This window comes from Microcaecilia unicolor, chromosome 1 (assembly GCF_901765095.1).
Source record: "Microcaecilia unicolor chromosome 1, aMicUni1.1, whole genome shotgun sequence".
NCBI lineage: Eukaryota > Metazoa > Chordata > Amphibia > Gymnophiona > Siphonopidae > Microcaecilia > Microcaecilia unicolor.
In genome coordinates this window covers 585,654,613-585,670,683 of record NC_044031.1, presented here as the reverse complement: position 1 = coordinate 585,670,683, position 16,071 = coordinate 585,654,613, and the positions used below count along the sequence as shown (strand labels likewise).

At 45.3% G+C, this 16,071-nt stretch overlaps 1 protein-coding gene across 1 annotated transcript; it reads right to left on the bottom strand.

Annotated features, from left to right (window-relative positions):
- Positions 1–952: 952 nt before the first annotated feature.
- On the bottom strand, positions 953–4,712 carry MYC (MYC proto-oncogene, bHLH transcription factor). Its single transcript, XM_030219117.1, has 3 exons — positions 4,474–4,712; positions 2,730–3,429; positions 953–1,993 (listed from the first exon to the last, which is right to left on the bottom strand). The coding sequence occupies exons 2-3, from the start codon at positions 3,415–3,417 to the stop codon at positions 1,401–1,403; spliced, it is 1,281 nt and encodes a 426-aa protein (XP_030074977.1). The 5' UTR covers positions 3,418–3,429; positions 4,474–4,712; the 3' UTR covers positions 953–1,400.
- Positions 4,713–16,071: the final 11,359 nt, after the last annotated feature.

Below are 16,071 nucleotides of genomic sequence, written 5' to 3'. Positions count from 1 at the left end.
TCTTGCTATATAGCAGTGGTTCTCAACCCAGTCCTTGGGATACCTATCCACTCAGGTTTTTAGAATACACCATGAATATTGCAGGAGGTACTGCATGCACATTTATGGTGGGTATCCTGAAAACCTAACTGGCTGGATGGGTCCCTAGATATGGACCAGTTTAGCCCCTGCTGATCTGAGCTAAACTTGAAGATTAAATATGAAATTGACAGATCTGTAAAGTACTCTGTAGGACATCTGAATTTTTAGATTAGGTCATGCATCACATGGGGGAAAAAACCCCCAAAACAAACATTTTATAGGTTTGGAGTCATTTTGTGGTTTCAAGGACCAACTGCTCAGGTTTATTTTTTTGCGCTCTTAGCAAATGTCAAGTAATTTGGTAGATGCATTTTGGTCCTGACAATTATTCGAAGTAGAACTTAATGTTATTTGCTGAGCTGGAAAGCTCCTGAGTTGTGCACTTTTAAAAGCTCCATTTAAAAAAGGGACCAATTTAAATTCACACCCTGTCTTGCCTCAGGCCTATATGCCAATTAGGAACTTCAATAAGCTTTTCTGAGATTATAGTGGCTGTGGCCCCTTTGTTTCTAAGTGCAGTTCATACCCAACTGCTCTCTTGCTTTTATTTTTAAATATAGGTTGTGAAAACCGTGGCAAGTGGAGGACACCAGGCGGACAACTAAGGAAACCTTGTTCAAATCCCATTGCTGCTCCTTGTGATGATCTTGGGCAAGTGACTTAACCCTCCACTGCCTCAGGTACAAACAGATTAAAGCCCTCTGGGACAGGGGAATAGTGTACCTGAATATCACACACCTTGTTTACTACTGGAAAAGTGTGACAAATCCAAATAAATGGTAGTTTCCAATTGTGCCAAACTCAGTATGCCTACATCAATTAATGGTGACCAGGTTAGTACTGAGAGCAATGAGTATATACAGTGGCTTACTACATTTTAGCGAAAAAAATTTATTTAGATATCCAAAATACAAAAATATTAACAAAGAATTTGAGAAATGCATTTAAATAAAACATTGAAGAGTATGGCACAAAACAAAATGAATATCCTGCTTGCTTTTGCCAGAACTGTCAGAACTGTGTTAACATATTTCTATAAAGAAATTAAAGATAGTCAGCAATAAGATATGCTTCTTGAACTGTAGCATTTTGTGTTTGAGAAAAATGTTTAATACAAACATGTAAAACAAAATTGGAAATTCATATCCAAGCATGAAAAAAATGAGTCCCATTTGTCTTATGCCCAAAAGTCTTAAATGAGGCAGTTTGAGGTTATGGCAAGTCTGTCTGAGAACTTGCCAAGGTTGTGTAGTTAATTGATGCATGCCTTGCAAAACATTGTCCACATTCTGCAGACAAACCCCATAATAGTGTCTGGTTTATACAGAGTTCTGTAGCTGTTCAATTTTATGTTTAAATTGTTCTCTTTTCCTCCTCAATTGCTCTCTCTCGGCAATCAGTCTGTGTTCATCTGCCTGAATAGAGAGAATGTATTCTGTGGCCTTTTTGAGGATAACAACTTTGGGGGCCTTTTCATTGTTGGCTACCTCTGGTATCTGATCACGCAGTGCAAAGAAGCTCAGCTTAAGCTCATTCCTCCTCTGACGCTCCAAGACATTGTGTGTCCGTCTCTTGTCATTTTCTTCAGAGTCTGATGTTCTGGGACTTGTGCATTTTCTGTTGTTGCTGATCTGTTTGAGAACTCTGCCACTGTCCAGCTTTGCTCTTTTTGAAGTTGGGTAGTCTGTTTTGGTTGAGGGTGAGGCAGCATAATTGTGCTGATGGATGGGGACATGGCACCGCTTGAGGACAAGGGGGCTGTGGTGTGGTTTACTGTGTGGCTTTGAATGTGTGTTAGATTCAGGTTTCCTCCCTCCAGGATGTCGCTTCTCCACTGTGACAACATCAATTTCTTCTTCCTCATCGTCGTCATCGTCATCATCATCATCTTCCTCCTCCTCCTCCTCCTCATCTGAAACACAACATTTCAGAATAAGCAACAAAGTTCATGAACCCTGCTTTTACTACATTGAAATCTATAGAAAAAGTTAAAGTGTAAACATTACACTTTAGAGTAAACATTCAAATGTTTAAAAAAACAGGCTTCTCAGCTGATCTACACTGCTTAGTTTTCACCCACATGAGACAATATTTCAAGCAGTTATTACCTTAAATGGCAAAGCTGTGATTTATAAAAATGCCATTTAACTTGTTTCCTGAACTCAGCTTCTGTTTTTTTTTTCCAGTTAATAGGTTACTCTGCCACAGCCTTTCAGGTTAGTTTCTTAACCTAGCAAACTACTTCCATGCTTAAAGATCAATTTAAGTCTCCCTGGATTGGAAGCGGCTGAACTGTGCCAGCCTACTCACTGCCTATCAACCGTTAGCACCGCCCTGACCGGAGCAGCTGAAAGGATTACACGCCCTGTTAATCACTGCAGAACTCTGCATTACTAAAGGGGAAAAAAAAGGGACCCAACTCTTACTGGATTAAAGCTGTAAATCCCTCCCCGCCCCAAGAGGCATTCTCTTTTATTACACACCCTACAATAAGGGCAGAGTTTTAACTCTTCCCATGCAAGATCTCTCAAAAACCGTGCATTGCCCCGACTTGCCGAACACAAAAAAAAAAAAAAAACTGGCACATTTGGTTTTTTCCCAAGCATTTTTCTTCATCGATCCTGCAGGCAAGAACGTTAGGCTCTTACCTGAGTCGCTGAAGGGCGGAGAATCCCCTCCAGGGGCAGGGCTGGGAGTGGAGGCGGCGGCAGCTGCTGCAGTTTTGGGCAGGGCGTCGCTCAGAGGGTAAGGAAAGACCACAGAAGGGTCGATGCATTCGGTGGCGGCGCTGCTGCTGCACAGATCTTGCAAATAGCTTGGCATGCTGGAGCTGGAAAGAATATCAACCCCGCCTCCGCCCCCTCCGCCGCCGCCGCTCCCGGCACAGTGTTGCTGCAGGGTAGAGCTCTCTCGCCGCGCCGCCTGGTACGAGGCCAGCTTCTCGGAGACCAGCTTGGCCGCGGCCGAAAAGCCGCTCCACATGCAGTCCTGCAGCACGATGGACTTGGTCAGGGCATCGCCGTCAGGCTCGCAAATGAAGCTCTGGTTCACCACGTCGCCTCCCAGGAACTCCGTTACCATTTCCAAGTGGTCGGACATGAAGGCGTCCAGGCTGCCCAGCCCCCCCTGCGCCCGGCGGCTGGGCGAGAGCGGCGGCGTGGGCAACAGCTCGAACTTCTTCCAGATATCCTCGCTGGGCGCTGGCGGCTGCAGCCCGCTCTGCTGCTGCCCGCTGTAGTAGAAGTTCTCTTCTTCGTCCTCGTAGTAGAAGTAGGGCTGTACCATGTCATAATCGTAGTCGTAATTCCTGCTCGGGAAGCTGCAGCTCAGGGGCATGGTGGTGCCTGCCTGCAAAGTGGACAGAGGCGAAAGAAAAAAAAATCCAGAAATGTAACAGCAGGAAGAGTCGGATAACTGAAGTTTAGGTCTAAAATGAGCTTCAGATATTTTTAGTTGGTAGAATGGATTACGATCTAAAGATTTTCCTTAAGAGCAAAAACACAATAGCACATTACAATTTAAAGTTTACATGCAAATATCGCATGCCTCCCAAAAAGTGAAATACAGCTACATAAATCCTATACAACCTATTTCGAATACGATCTCCCCGCTAACCTACAGAGTTCCTATACTTTTTTCCCCCGTTGGCTTCAAAAGCCCCCTCCTCCGCCACACTAAATCTGGTCTGTAATCTGTGTTTAAGTCAAGAACTAATTATACATCTGAATTTCTCTCCTTTTAATTGGCACATGAAGCTCAGTATAAGACAAAAAAAGGAGGCGCTACCAAAGCTGGCGCACATCACAATTATGACAAAAAAAACCAGGATAAAATAATGCTATTGCAGTAAGACATCACTAAAATATTACAGAAAAGACCAACCGCATTCTGCTAATAAATCCATTTCTTTCCGAGAAGAGAGGAAAGGGGTAATATTTGTAGCTACAAGGCAGACGATTACGTCCACCTTAAAAATTGCAGAGCCGGTGACGGACCTTTAAATAAAAAGCCGGCAAAGCACTGATACTACCACCAAAAAGAATATACTGCAAGACTTAAGAAAAACTCTGCTGTGGTATTACATAACTACTGAAGGGGATCCGACGTTCCCTTTCTCTAGCCCTTCAACATAGATGGGGTTGGTACTCTCTCCCCTCGCCCCTAATCTCAAGAATCTCTGTTGCATAGAAGAACGAGACATATCTGTAGCCAGGCAAGCAAATCTTTAACTACATTTCTTCCAATAAAAGCCACAAACCAAATTAAGTAGCCACAAAATTCAGGATCTACCACAAGTCTGACAACAGTAGAATATAAGCAGTCAGCTATCCAGAGAAAGACCCCCCCTCTCCCCCCCCTAAGAAAAACGAGCCTGCAGCTTTATTCTCTTACCAGGGTGCAGTCGGTCCGTGCGGGCGCGGCGGTAAATCCGGCGCCGGCTACTACTACTGCTGCTGCTGCTATTATATTATTCTATGTCTCGTGCTCGCCTCGCCCAGGATAATTGTAAAATCCAGCGCTCGGGTTCGAGCTCTTCACGGGCGCGCGCATAGATAAATCACTGAAGCGCCAGCAACCCCGCCTCAAACTCTCCTCTACGCTGTGAAGTCAGACTCGATTGTAAGTAAGTACAGAAAAACTTGGCGTGAAGCTTCCTTTTATAGCCTCTTGGTGGATCCTTCCGCTGGTTTTGGCGCGAAATATTCTCTTGCTCTGCCTCTTCAGTGGGATGGTCATGTGTCTGGGGGGCGGCGGCTATGCCGCCTAAGAGATAAGCGACATAAATTTCAAAAGGGTCCGATGATTGCTGTTCTTTTTCCGTAACTTGACTCCTCTCCCTCCATTTTTCGGAGGTGTGGATAAAAAAAAAATAATAATAAAAAGGATTACTTTAGTGTTATTGCGCGGGGCGGGACTGTAGTAAGACACGAAAAGGGCGGTGTTTTAACTCATTCAGGTGTCTATGGCGCGGAAGTAAACATAGTAAACTACTACGAATAGCTTTTTCTTTTAGGCTACCATGGTGGCTGGTGTTTATGGTTCTTTTTAACTGTTCTGTTACTGTCGTGAGTTACAATTTCCTAGATCGACGTTTCAGTTACCCGGTCCACTTCTAGAATCCCTGAACAGTTGCTTAGCTTTTAAGAGCAGTTTTATCAAATGTCTGCTCCGCTTCTCATCTGTATGGACTGGAGACTGCTGATTAAAAAAAAAAAATCATTAATGTCAGTCCCTGCAGATGCAATTAGTAAAAAGAGAATTAGTACTTAATATATACGTCCAACTTTCGCCAAGCTTCCAATTAGTATACAAAAAAAGGACGGACGCATTACTTTTGTTCTATTTTTCATTCGTTTTTTTTTTTCTGTATTTTGTTATGAATAAAGTGAGAGTTTCCCATGGATGACATCTACCCGGAATGAGTGGTTGTAGTTCACCCTAGTCCCCACCCCCAATTCTTCGAAATGTCAAATGGGAGCAATTAACCCATAAAATTTATTCTGCTGATGCTCTCTATTCTTACATCGAGCCAACAAACGTTGCAGGTGTTACCCGTATTGAATTAACGTGTGTGGAAAAAATTTGTAATAAGTAATATTATTCCTTATCGCATACATGAACTCTCCAAGAAGTAGGCAGCATTTTCTTCATTTTATTTGCCGCATAACTTTGTAAAATATTATACAGATATTTATATTGAATTGTTCGATTTTTAGCTCATATATTTAATTTGAACTTTTTAATGCAATTACATCGGTATCTGTACGTTTGTTTGTTTTATGTACGTATGTTGGTGATGCTTCAAAATTTGCCTAGCAAAGAGGTGCTTTTCAAGCCACAAGGAGGAAAAAATGTACGTAAACCCTCTGCGGAAAGGCCGAGCAATTGCTTATTCATGTGGGTGTTTTCTAGCGCCTGTATAGTTTAAATTCACAGATTAGAAGGGCTAAGGGGGAATCCGTAGCCATCCAGCGGTTCTGGTGATCTCATACAGCTTAACATCGCGCAGGGCAAGTGCTATTTGAACGTTCTATCGCTGGTTTGTAGTACGCTGGGCGCAAGGAGGTTTAAATCTCCTTGGCTGGGTGAGAAAGCGGCGCTTGCTGTAGCCCAGCGCTTCCCTCCCCCCACCCCGCTGGACGCCTCGTCCGTTGCTGGATGGGTAACAACAGTCGCGCTCTTCTCAGTCAGCAGTGTTGACCCTTTCCTGTCCTGATTTTGTATACTCCCTCTCCCACCGGCGGTCACCCTTTTTATTTATTCCTCCCAAATTTCTGTCGGAATAACAGCTGTAATCCCAGCTACATTTCGGTGCACCGCTTGATACGCCGGCTTTTGCTGCCAACAAGACACCGCAACCTTTCCCCTACTTATTTCATCGTAGATCTCAGAAACTTTATGTCTCGTTGAAATGGTGATGCCACCTATCTGCAATCCCAAGAAATTAGATCTCGGGCAGCAAAGTCGTTTGGGGCCCCCAGCACTTGGAAATCCCCCCCCCCCCCTCCCCATTGTTCTAAATAATCAGCAAGCTGGAGAGGGTGGGATCCTCCCTAATACGGTGCAAGACTGAGGAATCGTTTGCAGGCAGCCAGCAAGATCAATGCAGGAAAGGCGAGTGCGCTCCTCCCCTTCTCATATAAATCTGGGGATGAAATAGCTGCAGAAGGCAAACAGACGCCATCGAAAGTTTATCTGGTGAACCAGGTGTGCATAAGCTAACCGGCTAAATAATAACAGAATCGGGGAGGGGGGGGGGGACGCTTTTTCTTTCACAGCAATGTAAACACCTGCCTGGCCCGCTCCCCTCCCACATTAACTCAGTCTCGCAGCAGCCGCTCCCTGCTTGGCTTGGCGCTCGCGCCACTTCCCGCCACGACGGGAGGACCCGGAGGAGCGAAGCAGAGGTGCCCTCTAGTGGCCTCATGGGGAAAAAGATTTTATTCTGGGTGGGGCTGGGGCGCAGGTTGTCCTTTGAAGTAATCCTGCTGCTGGGAAGGGAATGCTGCGGAAGCTCCAGGAATCCAGCCCTACATGTACTGTAAAGGGGGAGGGTTAGAGAAAAGTGTTTATGTTACACTCGCAGCTTCTCGGAGAACGCGTTCTAGGAAGACTCCCTTCTTATTATTAGGGATTCAAAAATGAGAAACATTATGCATTGCAGAAGAAGGGGGAGGGGAGGGCTTGTCAAGTCAACCTGGATGGACTAAAAACCTCAATCTAAAAGGAAGAAGGTGGCCACCTTTGTGATTGTGGTAAAAGTTTAATTCAGGAGCGTTAATTTGCTGAATATTATAGGGCAAGGGATAAAAGAGAGATAACAGCAGTGAGCAGTCCCATGCTTTTGTTGGGTTGCGGCTCCCCCTTTTGACCGATGGTGCCTGCAAAAATTATTCCAAAGCTGCTGTGCTTGTCATTTAGCATGAGTCCAGGTGACAATTCAAGAATCTATTGTTTGGTTATGAAAAGCCTACACACACCCTAGCTGCCTGAAGTAGCCATCCCCTGGTCAGTGGCAGGAAGGATGTGCCTATATTTAAAGACCAAATTACTAGCAACCTGATTTTTGGGGTGCTGGTAACCAGGAGACTTTCATCTGAAGGACCACCATAGGGCTGTGTGTGTTGAAAGATCATGAAAAATAGCCCTTTTATGTGTGTGGTGTGGCAAATGGCAGTCAAGCTTAGTATCTCATTTTCCTGTTACTGTCTTGCAAAACGGTTGCTGTCCTTATTGTCTTGGAGACGCTATAATGACTGCACTGCTGTCAGTCTGCAAGCTTTTTATATTTTTGGGAGCCTTGTGTCTTCCTCCCCCGTCCCCTTCTTGTCTTAAACTCATAGCCCTCAGTGGGGCAGTGAATGCAGTCACTGTTCTTTCCCTATGCTGTGCCAGCCTGCAGAGCAGGAGCTGAGCCATGGAATCACACATTTGTTTCCCACAAGGTAGTACTGCCAGGTGATGGGGTTGCCAGATGTATTCAGGTTTTTTTTTTTTCTTATAGGCTGATCCCAGTGCCTGATGTCTCCCCATTGCATGGATGGGCTTGCTTTTCATGGAGGAAAAAAAAAAATCAGAACTGCAGGTCCTGGGATGCAATCAGTAAAATCAGGGCTGGATTAGCCTGTCCTGAAAACATAGATGCAGCTGGCAAGCTATGTTTTATCTCTCCCTCCCGCAAGTAAAAAAAAATGATTCTGGGCGTGATGTCTGTGTAGCTTGCTCAGTTTACCACAGCACTACTGTGAAATACCATTAAAAACAAATACAGCAGCATGGAATAATCAATGAGCATTCAAATTACTGCTGTGTTAAAATTATGGCAGTAATGGGCAGTTCATTGATAAATGTCACCTTTCCTGTCATTGCCTGAGTGGTGACTGGCTTAGCCACTGATAGGAAGAGTGACATAAAAAAAATCAAGCATGCCGCTGCCTTTTGCCTGTCCCATCCCAACCTCCCGAACAGTGTCTGGTGGCACCTCAAAATCACCTGACCTCACTCAGGAGTGACCCAATGGTTAGTGCAGCGGAGAGCGGACTTTGATCCCAGCATCCTGGGTTGGATTCCCACTGCAGCTCCTTGTGACCCTGGGCAAGTCACTTAACCCTCCATTGCCACAGGTACAAAAACCAAGATTGTGAGCCCTCTAGGAACACAGATAATACCTGCTTATAATTGGATTTTAAGCCATATTGAACCTGAACTCTGTTTGGGATAATGTGGGATACAAAAATGTCATAATAAATTTCCTGTGGCACTTTCTCCCCCCTGACAATCTGTTCTCCTGGTGTCTAGTGGCACCTGCTGCAAGAGAGAGTGTGTATTCAAGATGTACCAGATCTGAGGGTGGGGGGGGGGGGGGCACTAGACACCAGGAGAACAGTTTGAATGGATGGGTGGGAGGGAGGCACCATGGGATTTATTTTTTAATATCACTGTGGGGGGGGGGGGGCACAGTCTGGTGATTATGGGGGATGGAAGGGTGCCAGATTGGGGCAGAGGGGAAGGAGATGGGGTCAGTGCTGACCGTGGGGGCTCTATGCCAGCTTCAGACCTGACAGTAGGCTTTTGGTAATGAGCCCCTGTGGTGGACATCAGCGCACATTTCTTCATGCTGCGGGGTAGCCTGATCAGCTATTTAGCGTGCACTTTAATATGCTGTGCCCTAAAGTCTACCATGGGAGTGTAGAAGTCCTGTTAGCATACAGTGACTATTAATGAGCAGGTAACCTGGCTGTTAAGGGTACACTGTAGCCTTTAAAGATTAGGATGTAAAACAGTAAGGTGATCACGGCAGTGGCGTAGCTACATGGGGGCCTGGGCCCCCGTAGATTTGGCCCTGGACCCCCTGCTGACGACCCTCTTGACCCCCCCCCCCCACCGTTGCCTACCTTTGCTGGTGGTGGACCCCAACCCCCGCCAGCCGAGGTCCTCTTCTTCCGGCGCAAGGCTTCGTTCTGTTTCTGAGTCTGACGTCCTGCACATTGTACATGATCATCACGGTCAACTCTTGCCACATAAGAGCAACCCTGCACTTTTCTGTTTTAGTTCTACTATGTGTAACTGAATGTGAAATATGTAGTAGTTGATAACATATAAAGGCAATGCCCAATCTGCACAATTCAGATACTTCTACTTTGGATAGAAGAGCGTATAGATTCACACCCCAATCTGTGACCTCCCACCCCCACCACCCATCCACAGTTTGTCTTTTTCCTGACCTTTGAACACTTTACCCAATATCAGGGGTGGGCAACTACAGTCCTCGATGGCAAGATTTCCACAATAAATATGCTTGAGATTGATTTGCATGTATTGCTTCCTTTGAGTGCAACTAGATCTCATGTAATATTCATTGTGGAAATCTTGAAAACCCAACCAGGTTGTAGCCTTTAACAACCATGGTTGCCCACCCCTGTTCTGTATTTCTCCCAAGCATGTCCAAAATCTATTACAAGTGATGATCTATCCTCTGCTTTCCCTGCCTGTACTGGTAGGCCATCTTGGGTCTTGTTATCTTCAGCTTTGATTCTTTAAAAAAAAAAAAGCAAATCTAGCACCTAAGCTTTCCCCTCTCCCCTTCCATAACTTGTCCCCAAACTTTGTAACAATCCCCACAGCCCCCACAATTTATAAGCTTGTATTACATCCATGGTCCCTCCATGCAGGGGTGAGCTAGTCAACAAGAGCAGGTCTCAACTGGAAGGCACAGAGCAATGGTAGGCCATCCCCAGTGTCTCATATGTAGGCACCAACTCATCACCAGAGGGACAGTTTATTGTCTTTGTAGGTTAAATCCTTAGAATTTTCTCAACCTCACATGAATTGTGCAGCAAGGCTTATAGAATTTTGTGAACAAAATTATAATGTGGTACTGGTGAATCAAGTTTATGGCTGATAATGTAAGAGTAGGTTAAAGAGAAAATACTGACTCCGTATATGGAAAGAAAATGGGGTGGAGGAGACTGACTTTAATTAGTTATCAAAAGCCCTGTTATTACATCTACTTAGTTATTTGTAAGTAAATCAGCCAAAGCTCATTTGAAATCTTTTCAGTCCTAGTCCTGTTGTGATGATTTTTCTATTATTTCACTTAACCTTCTATTTCAATGCAAATCCCCAAAAGAGGCAGATGTGCAGAAATGTTCCAGGGCTGGCATTCATCTGAAGGATGCCCTATTTCCCAGTGCTTATCTGGACAGTTCAGCCTTTGTTAAAAGTTTTGTAGTTCCATTAAACACATTTAATTTGTAATCCTATTTGCTCTTTATTTGCTGTTCCTTCCAGCATTAAAAAAACACACTAATGTTAATCACCTAACTCTTTCACAGAAGAAGGACTTTTCGCAACTCATTAAGACAATGAGGGTGGACCTTGCCCAGTATGAGAATGTTCCCTGGGGAGGTTTGTTCTCTGAAAGCTGGCCTTAACCTAGTTTTTGATGCTGAGCTACTTTTTATGAGTTGCACTCAAAAATTAATGCAAAATAGTGCTTTTAACATTTAAAAAAAAAATCAAAATGGAGTAGATTCTTTAGCAGGAGGCAGACAGGACTGTGAAAAATGATAGGGCTTGTTTATAAAATATTTGACTAAATGGTTCTACTTTGCTTCTGTGTCTTAAACAAAGGTTATTGTCAAGGAGTGAAAGAGGTGGGGGAATCCTCTCCTAAATTCCTGGAATTAGTCCAGTTCTTTATCAATTGTGATCCGTCCTTGAACTGTAGAGGTATAGGCGGAATACAAGAACTGGAATAATAATAATAATAATAAATATGGAGGACAGAGCCAAGCTGAGTTCTCACCTCACCCAAGATACTGATGCAGTGCTGGCTTTGCCCCCCAATGCAGCAACCCCCCCCCCCTCCAGTGACAGGGGGCTGGAGATCCAGTGGACCTTCATTTCCCCTGACCTCCTCCCCCTGACACAGGTTCAGGGAGGGTTGGAGATCCGGTGGGTCTCCAGCCCTCCCCCCAGCATTAGCAAGAAGTTCCTGGTGGCCCAGTGGGCGACCAACGACCCCCCCCCCCCCAGCGACCGGGGGCTGTAGAACCGGCAGACCTATGGTCCCCCGACCCAGGTTCAGGGAGGGCTGGAGATCTGGTAGGTCTCTAGCCTCCCCCCCCCCCAGCGTTAGCAAGAAGTCCCTGGTGGTCCAGTGGGCCACCGTCAATCCCCCCTACCCCTCTACCTTGAGTTGGAAGAGGGAGGTGGCGCCCAGCCCTGCCCAATGTATCCTGGGATGTGCTGGGCAGGGCTTCCCAGGATACACTGGGCAGGGCTGAGTGCCGCCATTTTGCAGGCGGCGTCAAAAGAAGAGGAAGGAGGCCAACTCCCTCCTCCAACTCAAGGTAGGGGGGTGGGGGGATTGACAGCGCCCATTGGACCACCAGGGACTTCTTGCTAATGCTGTGGGGGGTGTTAGGGGGGTTGGAGACCCACCAGATCTCCAGCCCCCCGAACCTGGGTCGGGGGGACCGGAGGTCCACCAGACCTCCAGCCCCCTGTCGCTGGGTGGGGTGGGGGTCGTCGGTCACCCACTGGGCCACCAGGGACGTCTTAGAAATGCTGGGGGGGGGGGCTGGAGACCCACCGGATCTCCAGCCCTCCCTGAACCTGTGTTGAGGGGGGTCGGGGGGACCGGAGGCCCGCCAGACCTCCAGCCCACATTTTGTTCTGCTTGGGGCAGGGGTAGTTGGGGGTCTGGTGGTCCTATGGACCTCCAGCCCCTGTGTTTGACAGGTATGGACTTTTGACAGCCCAGACCTGTCAAACAAGTGCGGGAGGATTCAGGCACAATCCTCCCGCACTTCTACCCCATGATCAGAGTTAATTGTGTGCTTAAATTTGCATGTCATTATCTCTGATCATGGGTCCAATAATGCCCGTGCTGTTCCAGCTCTATTTTTAGAGTGCTGTTTGGAACAGCACGGGGCTTTTGATCATCTGCTTATTAGTGCAGTAGGTAGGGGCAGGGAAATTTTAATGTGCATGGAAGTAATTTCTGTAATACTTCAATAGCAGCATGACAACAGCAATAGGGATCTCTTGTTCAAAAGAGCACAGGTAAGGTGATAGGGGATAAGGATTTATTTCTGCCACAGTGGGTCTGCTGGAACCAGCATTCTATTTCTGACAGTGGTCAAACTGGGTCATTTAGTGGGAATGTCCATTTCTTAATGTTATTTATTGATTTATAATCCAGTTTACCAGAACATTGTTTCTCATTGCTCACTGCTGTGAGTCAGAGGTGATGATCCTGTGGTCTGCTGTGGCTAATCATTGTTAATGGACCTGTTGTCCAGAAATGTGGCCAAACCCTTTAAAAAAAAATTATTTCTGTTCTATTAATCGCAGCCACATCCTCCAGCAACAAATTCCTTAGCTGGATTGTGCATCTACTGGAAAAAAAATCTTCTTTAAATTTGTTTTAAATCTGCTATCACCTAGGGCCCTGTTTACTAAGGTGCGCTAGCGTTTTTAGTTCAGCACTCGCTAAAGCTAGAGGCACCCATGTATTCCTATGGGTGTCTCTAGCATTAGAGCATGCTAAAACATACTGCACCAACAGCTGGGCTTTGTAAACAGAACCCTAAGTTTTATGGCGTGTCCGCTCTAGCCCTAGCACTAATTCAAAGGATAAATAACTGCTCCTTATTAAGCTGCTCCACACTGCACATAATGTAATACATCTCTTCATCAAGCTGCAGTCCTTACCACTGACTTAAGTGAGTAGGTGAGATCCCATCACAACACGTGTGAATTTAAGTTTCATAATTGTAATTGGAAGATGCAGTGTATTATTTAAATGCATGCTGGAAACCTTAAATACTAAAGTGGATGGAAACAGCTCAGTGTGCACATTTAATTAGAAAAAGGTTTTCAGATTAGAATTTAAATCAGCAGCAGCTGGCTGCAGTGTCAGAAAGACTATGTCTCAATCTGTGTGAAGGCTTCTGTGTGCGCATGTGTGTTAAAGGTCATGAGAGGGAGACTGTATGTGAGTCTGTGTGAAGGAGGCTTTGTGTGTTTGTGTGTGGTGGAGGCTGTGAAAGGGAGAGTGTGTGTGTTAGAGGCTGTGAGAGGAAGACTGTATGTGAAGGTTTTGTCTCTGTGCCCAGCAACAGTATAATGTTTATATAGCTCCTCTCTGCTCTCTCCCCTCGTTTTCCTGCTTTCTTCATAAAAAGAAAAGAAAAATTAAAAATTAGCTCAGCACTTGAAAAAAAAAGCAGATGCAGAGAAATAAATATTTCCATCTTGAAAAAGTGATATTTCTGCCCTAAATATCTCAAACTACTGGCTTTTCTGTAGTGTTTTTTTTTTATTAAATATTAAATTTGCTTTCTTCAATTTTTTTTCTCTCTGATACTTTTCAGCAACTCAGATTGTACCTATATATCAGGTTGCCCTAAACCAAGACTGTTCTGGACATCCAGATTCATGCTGCCACCTTTCTCATAACATCTGAGCTCACTGCATGAGGTATTCCAGAAGCTCATGCAGCCGCTGCCAGGGCAGGTGTCACAAAAGCCGACAGGTCAGGATTTGAAGGGTTGAACAATAAGGGGAGGCTGAAGTCATTGCGGGCTGTGACACATTTTACTGGACCAAAATAAAAATATAAAGTAAATTTTGCTAATCACACAGGTGTCTTTCAGAACAGTGATGACTTCCTCAGAGAAAAGGAAGCGTGCACGGCGTAGTCACACACTAAGTTTTGGGTGGGCCTGAGCCCAAAGTGGGTGGGGATGGCAACTGCACCTCCCACTGCCCAGGAATTCTCCCTTCCCCAGGTGATCGGAGGGGGAGGGGTCACTTCACTCCCCTGACCCCTTCCCCGGTACCTTTAAATCCTTTAGTCTTTGCTGGCAACAAGCTTGCGTTGGCTCCGAGCCTTCCCTCTGACACAGCTTCCTGGTCTAGGGTTGCTAACTGGATCCAGATTCACCTGAGAGAGTTGATCCAGTCTCTTTCCCTTTGTGGTTCTGATTTCCCCATTGGATTCCTTAAGGAAAGCAAGGCTATAAGTCCCTGCATGCATTGGGGGTAAGCCCAGGACTGGATCAACCCTGTTGGGTGAATCTGGATCTAGTTGGCAACCCTATTCTGGTCCCACGAAAAGGAAGTTGCATCAGAGGGAAGGCTCGGGCTGGCGTGAGCAGGGGAAATGTGTCGCTGCTGGCAAAGACCTAAAGGATTTAAAAGTACAGGTGGAGGGTCAGGGGAGTGCAGTTAAGTGCCCCCCCCTGATTTCCTGGAGGGAAATATGCGAGGAGTCTTCAGTTGGCAGGGCTTGGGGATCCCCGCCAGCCACATCACTGCTGTACTGCTGCTGGGTGGTCCTGTCCAAAGTGAGTAGGCCTGGGCCCACCCATCGCTATGCCACAGGCATACAGTATGTTCAGATAAATAATTCTGCAGTGTCAGCATAGATGGGCAGGAGTCCATCCACTTTGGGTTCAGGTCCACCTAGCAGTGGTGCTCTTTGTTAGTGTTGCTAGCAGGGATCCCCAACTCCACCAGCTGAAGAGATCCTCTGTGGAGCCCCTTGTACTGTCTGAACAGCACCTATGCCAGCCCCCTCCATGCATGCTCAGTGGAGCATGTGCGGGGTGGGCATCATTTGTGGCTGCCCATTGATCTAACCACTAGACCATTCTGAAAATTGATAAGCAGTATAGTTATTAGCCATAGAAGGGCATGTCCAGAAACATTGAGCTTCTCCTTCTTGTATTACCTATTTTCAGGGTATTGTATACCTTTGCTGTTTCCTGTTGTCCCATCTGCAAAAGATCACATATTACCTGTGCTATTATAATAAACATGATAACCAATGTGAACATTATTATTTGTTGCATTTGTATCCCACATTATCCCACCTCTTTGCAGGCTCAATGTGGCTTACAATACATCATGAATAGTGAGAATACATGAGAAAGTATACAATTAGTATACAATTAGTAATAACAGAAGGATAGTACATTAGCAAGCAATCGTAGTAAGAAATATTTAAGAATTGTGTAAGAATTATATAGAAAATGTGCATTTAGTAATAGAACATGTGTGGACAACAAATATTGCAGACCACAAGGTTATTATAGGTGACAGGTGTGATATTACAGGTAACAAACATCACATGTTCTTTGTAACACAGTAACACACAGTAAATGACAGCAGATAAAGACCCACATGGTCCATCCAGTGTGCCCAATGCACCGTGCAGGTCTTTGTCTGCCGCCATTTTACTATGTTACAGAGAACATTTGATATGTTTGTTACCTGCAGAATCACACCTGTCACCCATAATAGCATTATGGTCTGAAGTATTTGATATCCCACATATGATCACATTGGTTACTTCTAATATAATACTTGCAGTTAAAAAACACACACACTTTTAAGACTTGTGTGTAATTAACTGGTTTTATGCAATTTTCTGGCAGTTTTTTCTCCTTAGCATGTTTGTCTGCCTCAGCACTCTCT

Coding starts and splice junctions, on each gene's coding strand:
- MYC (XM_030219117.1), bottom strand. CDS start 3,417: ATGCCCCTGAGCTGCAGCTTCCCGAGCAGGAATTACGACTACGATTAT. Junction 1,994..2,729: donor TCCGCCCTTCAGCGACTCAG/GTAAGAGCCTAA, acceptor GTTGTGTTTCAG/ATGAGGAGGAGGAGGAGGAG.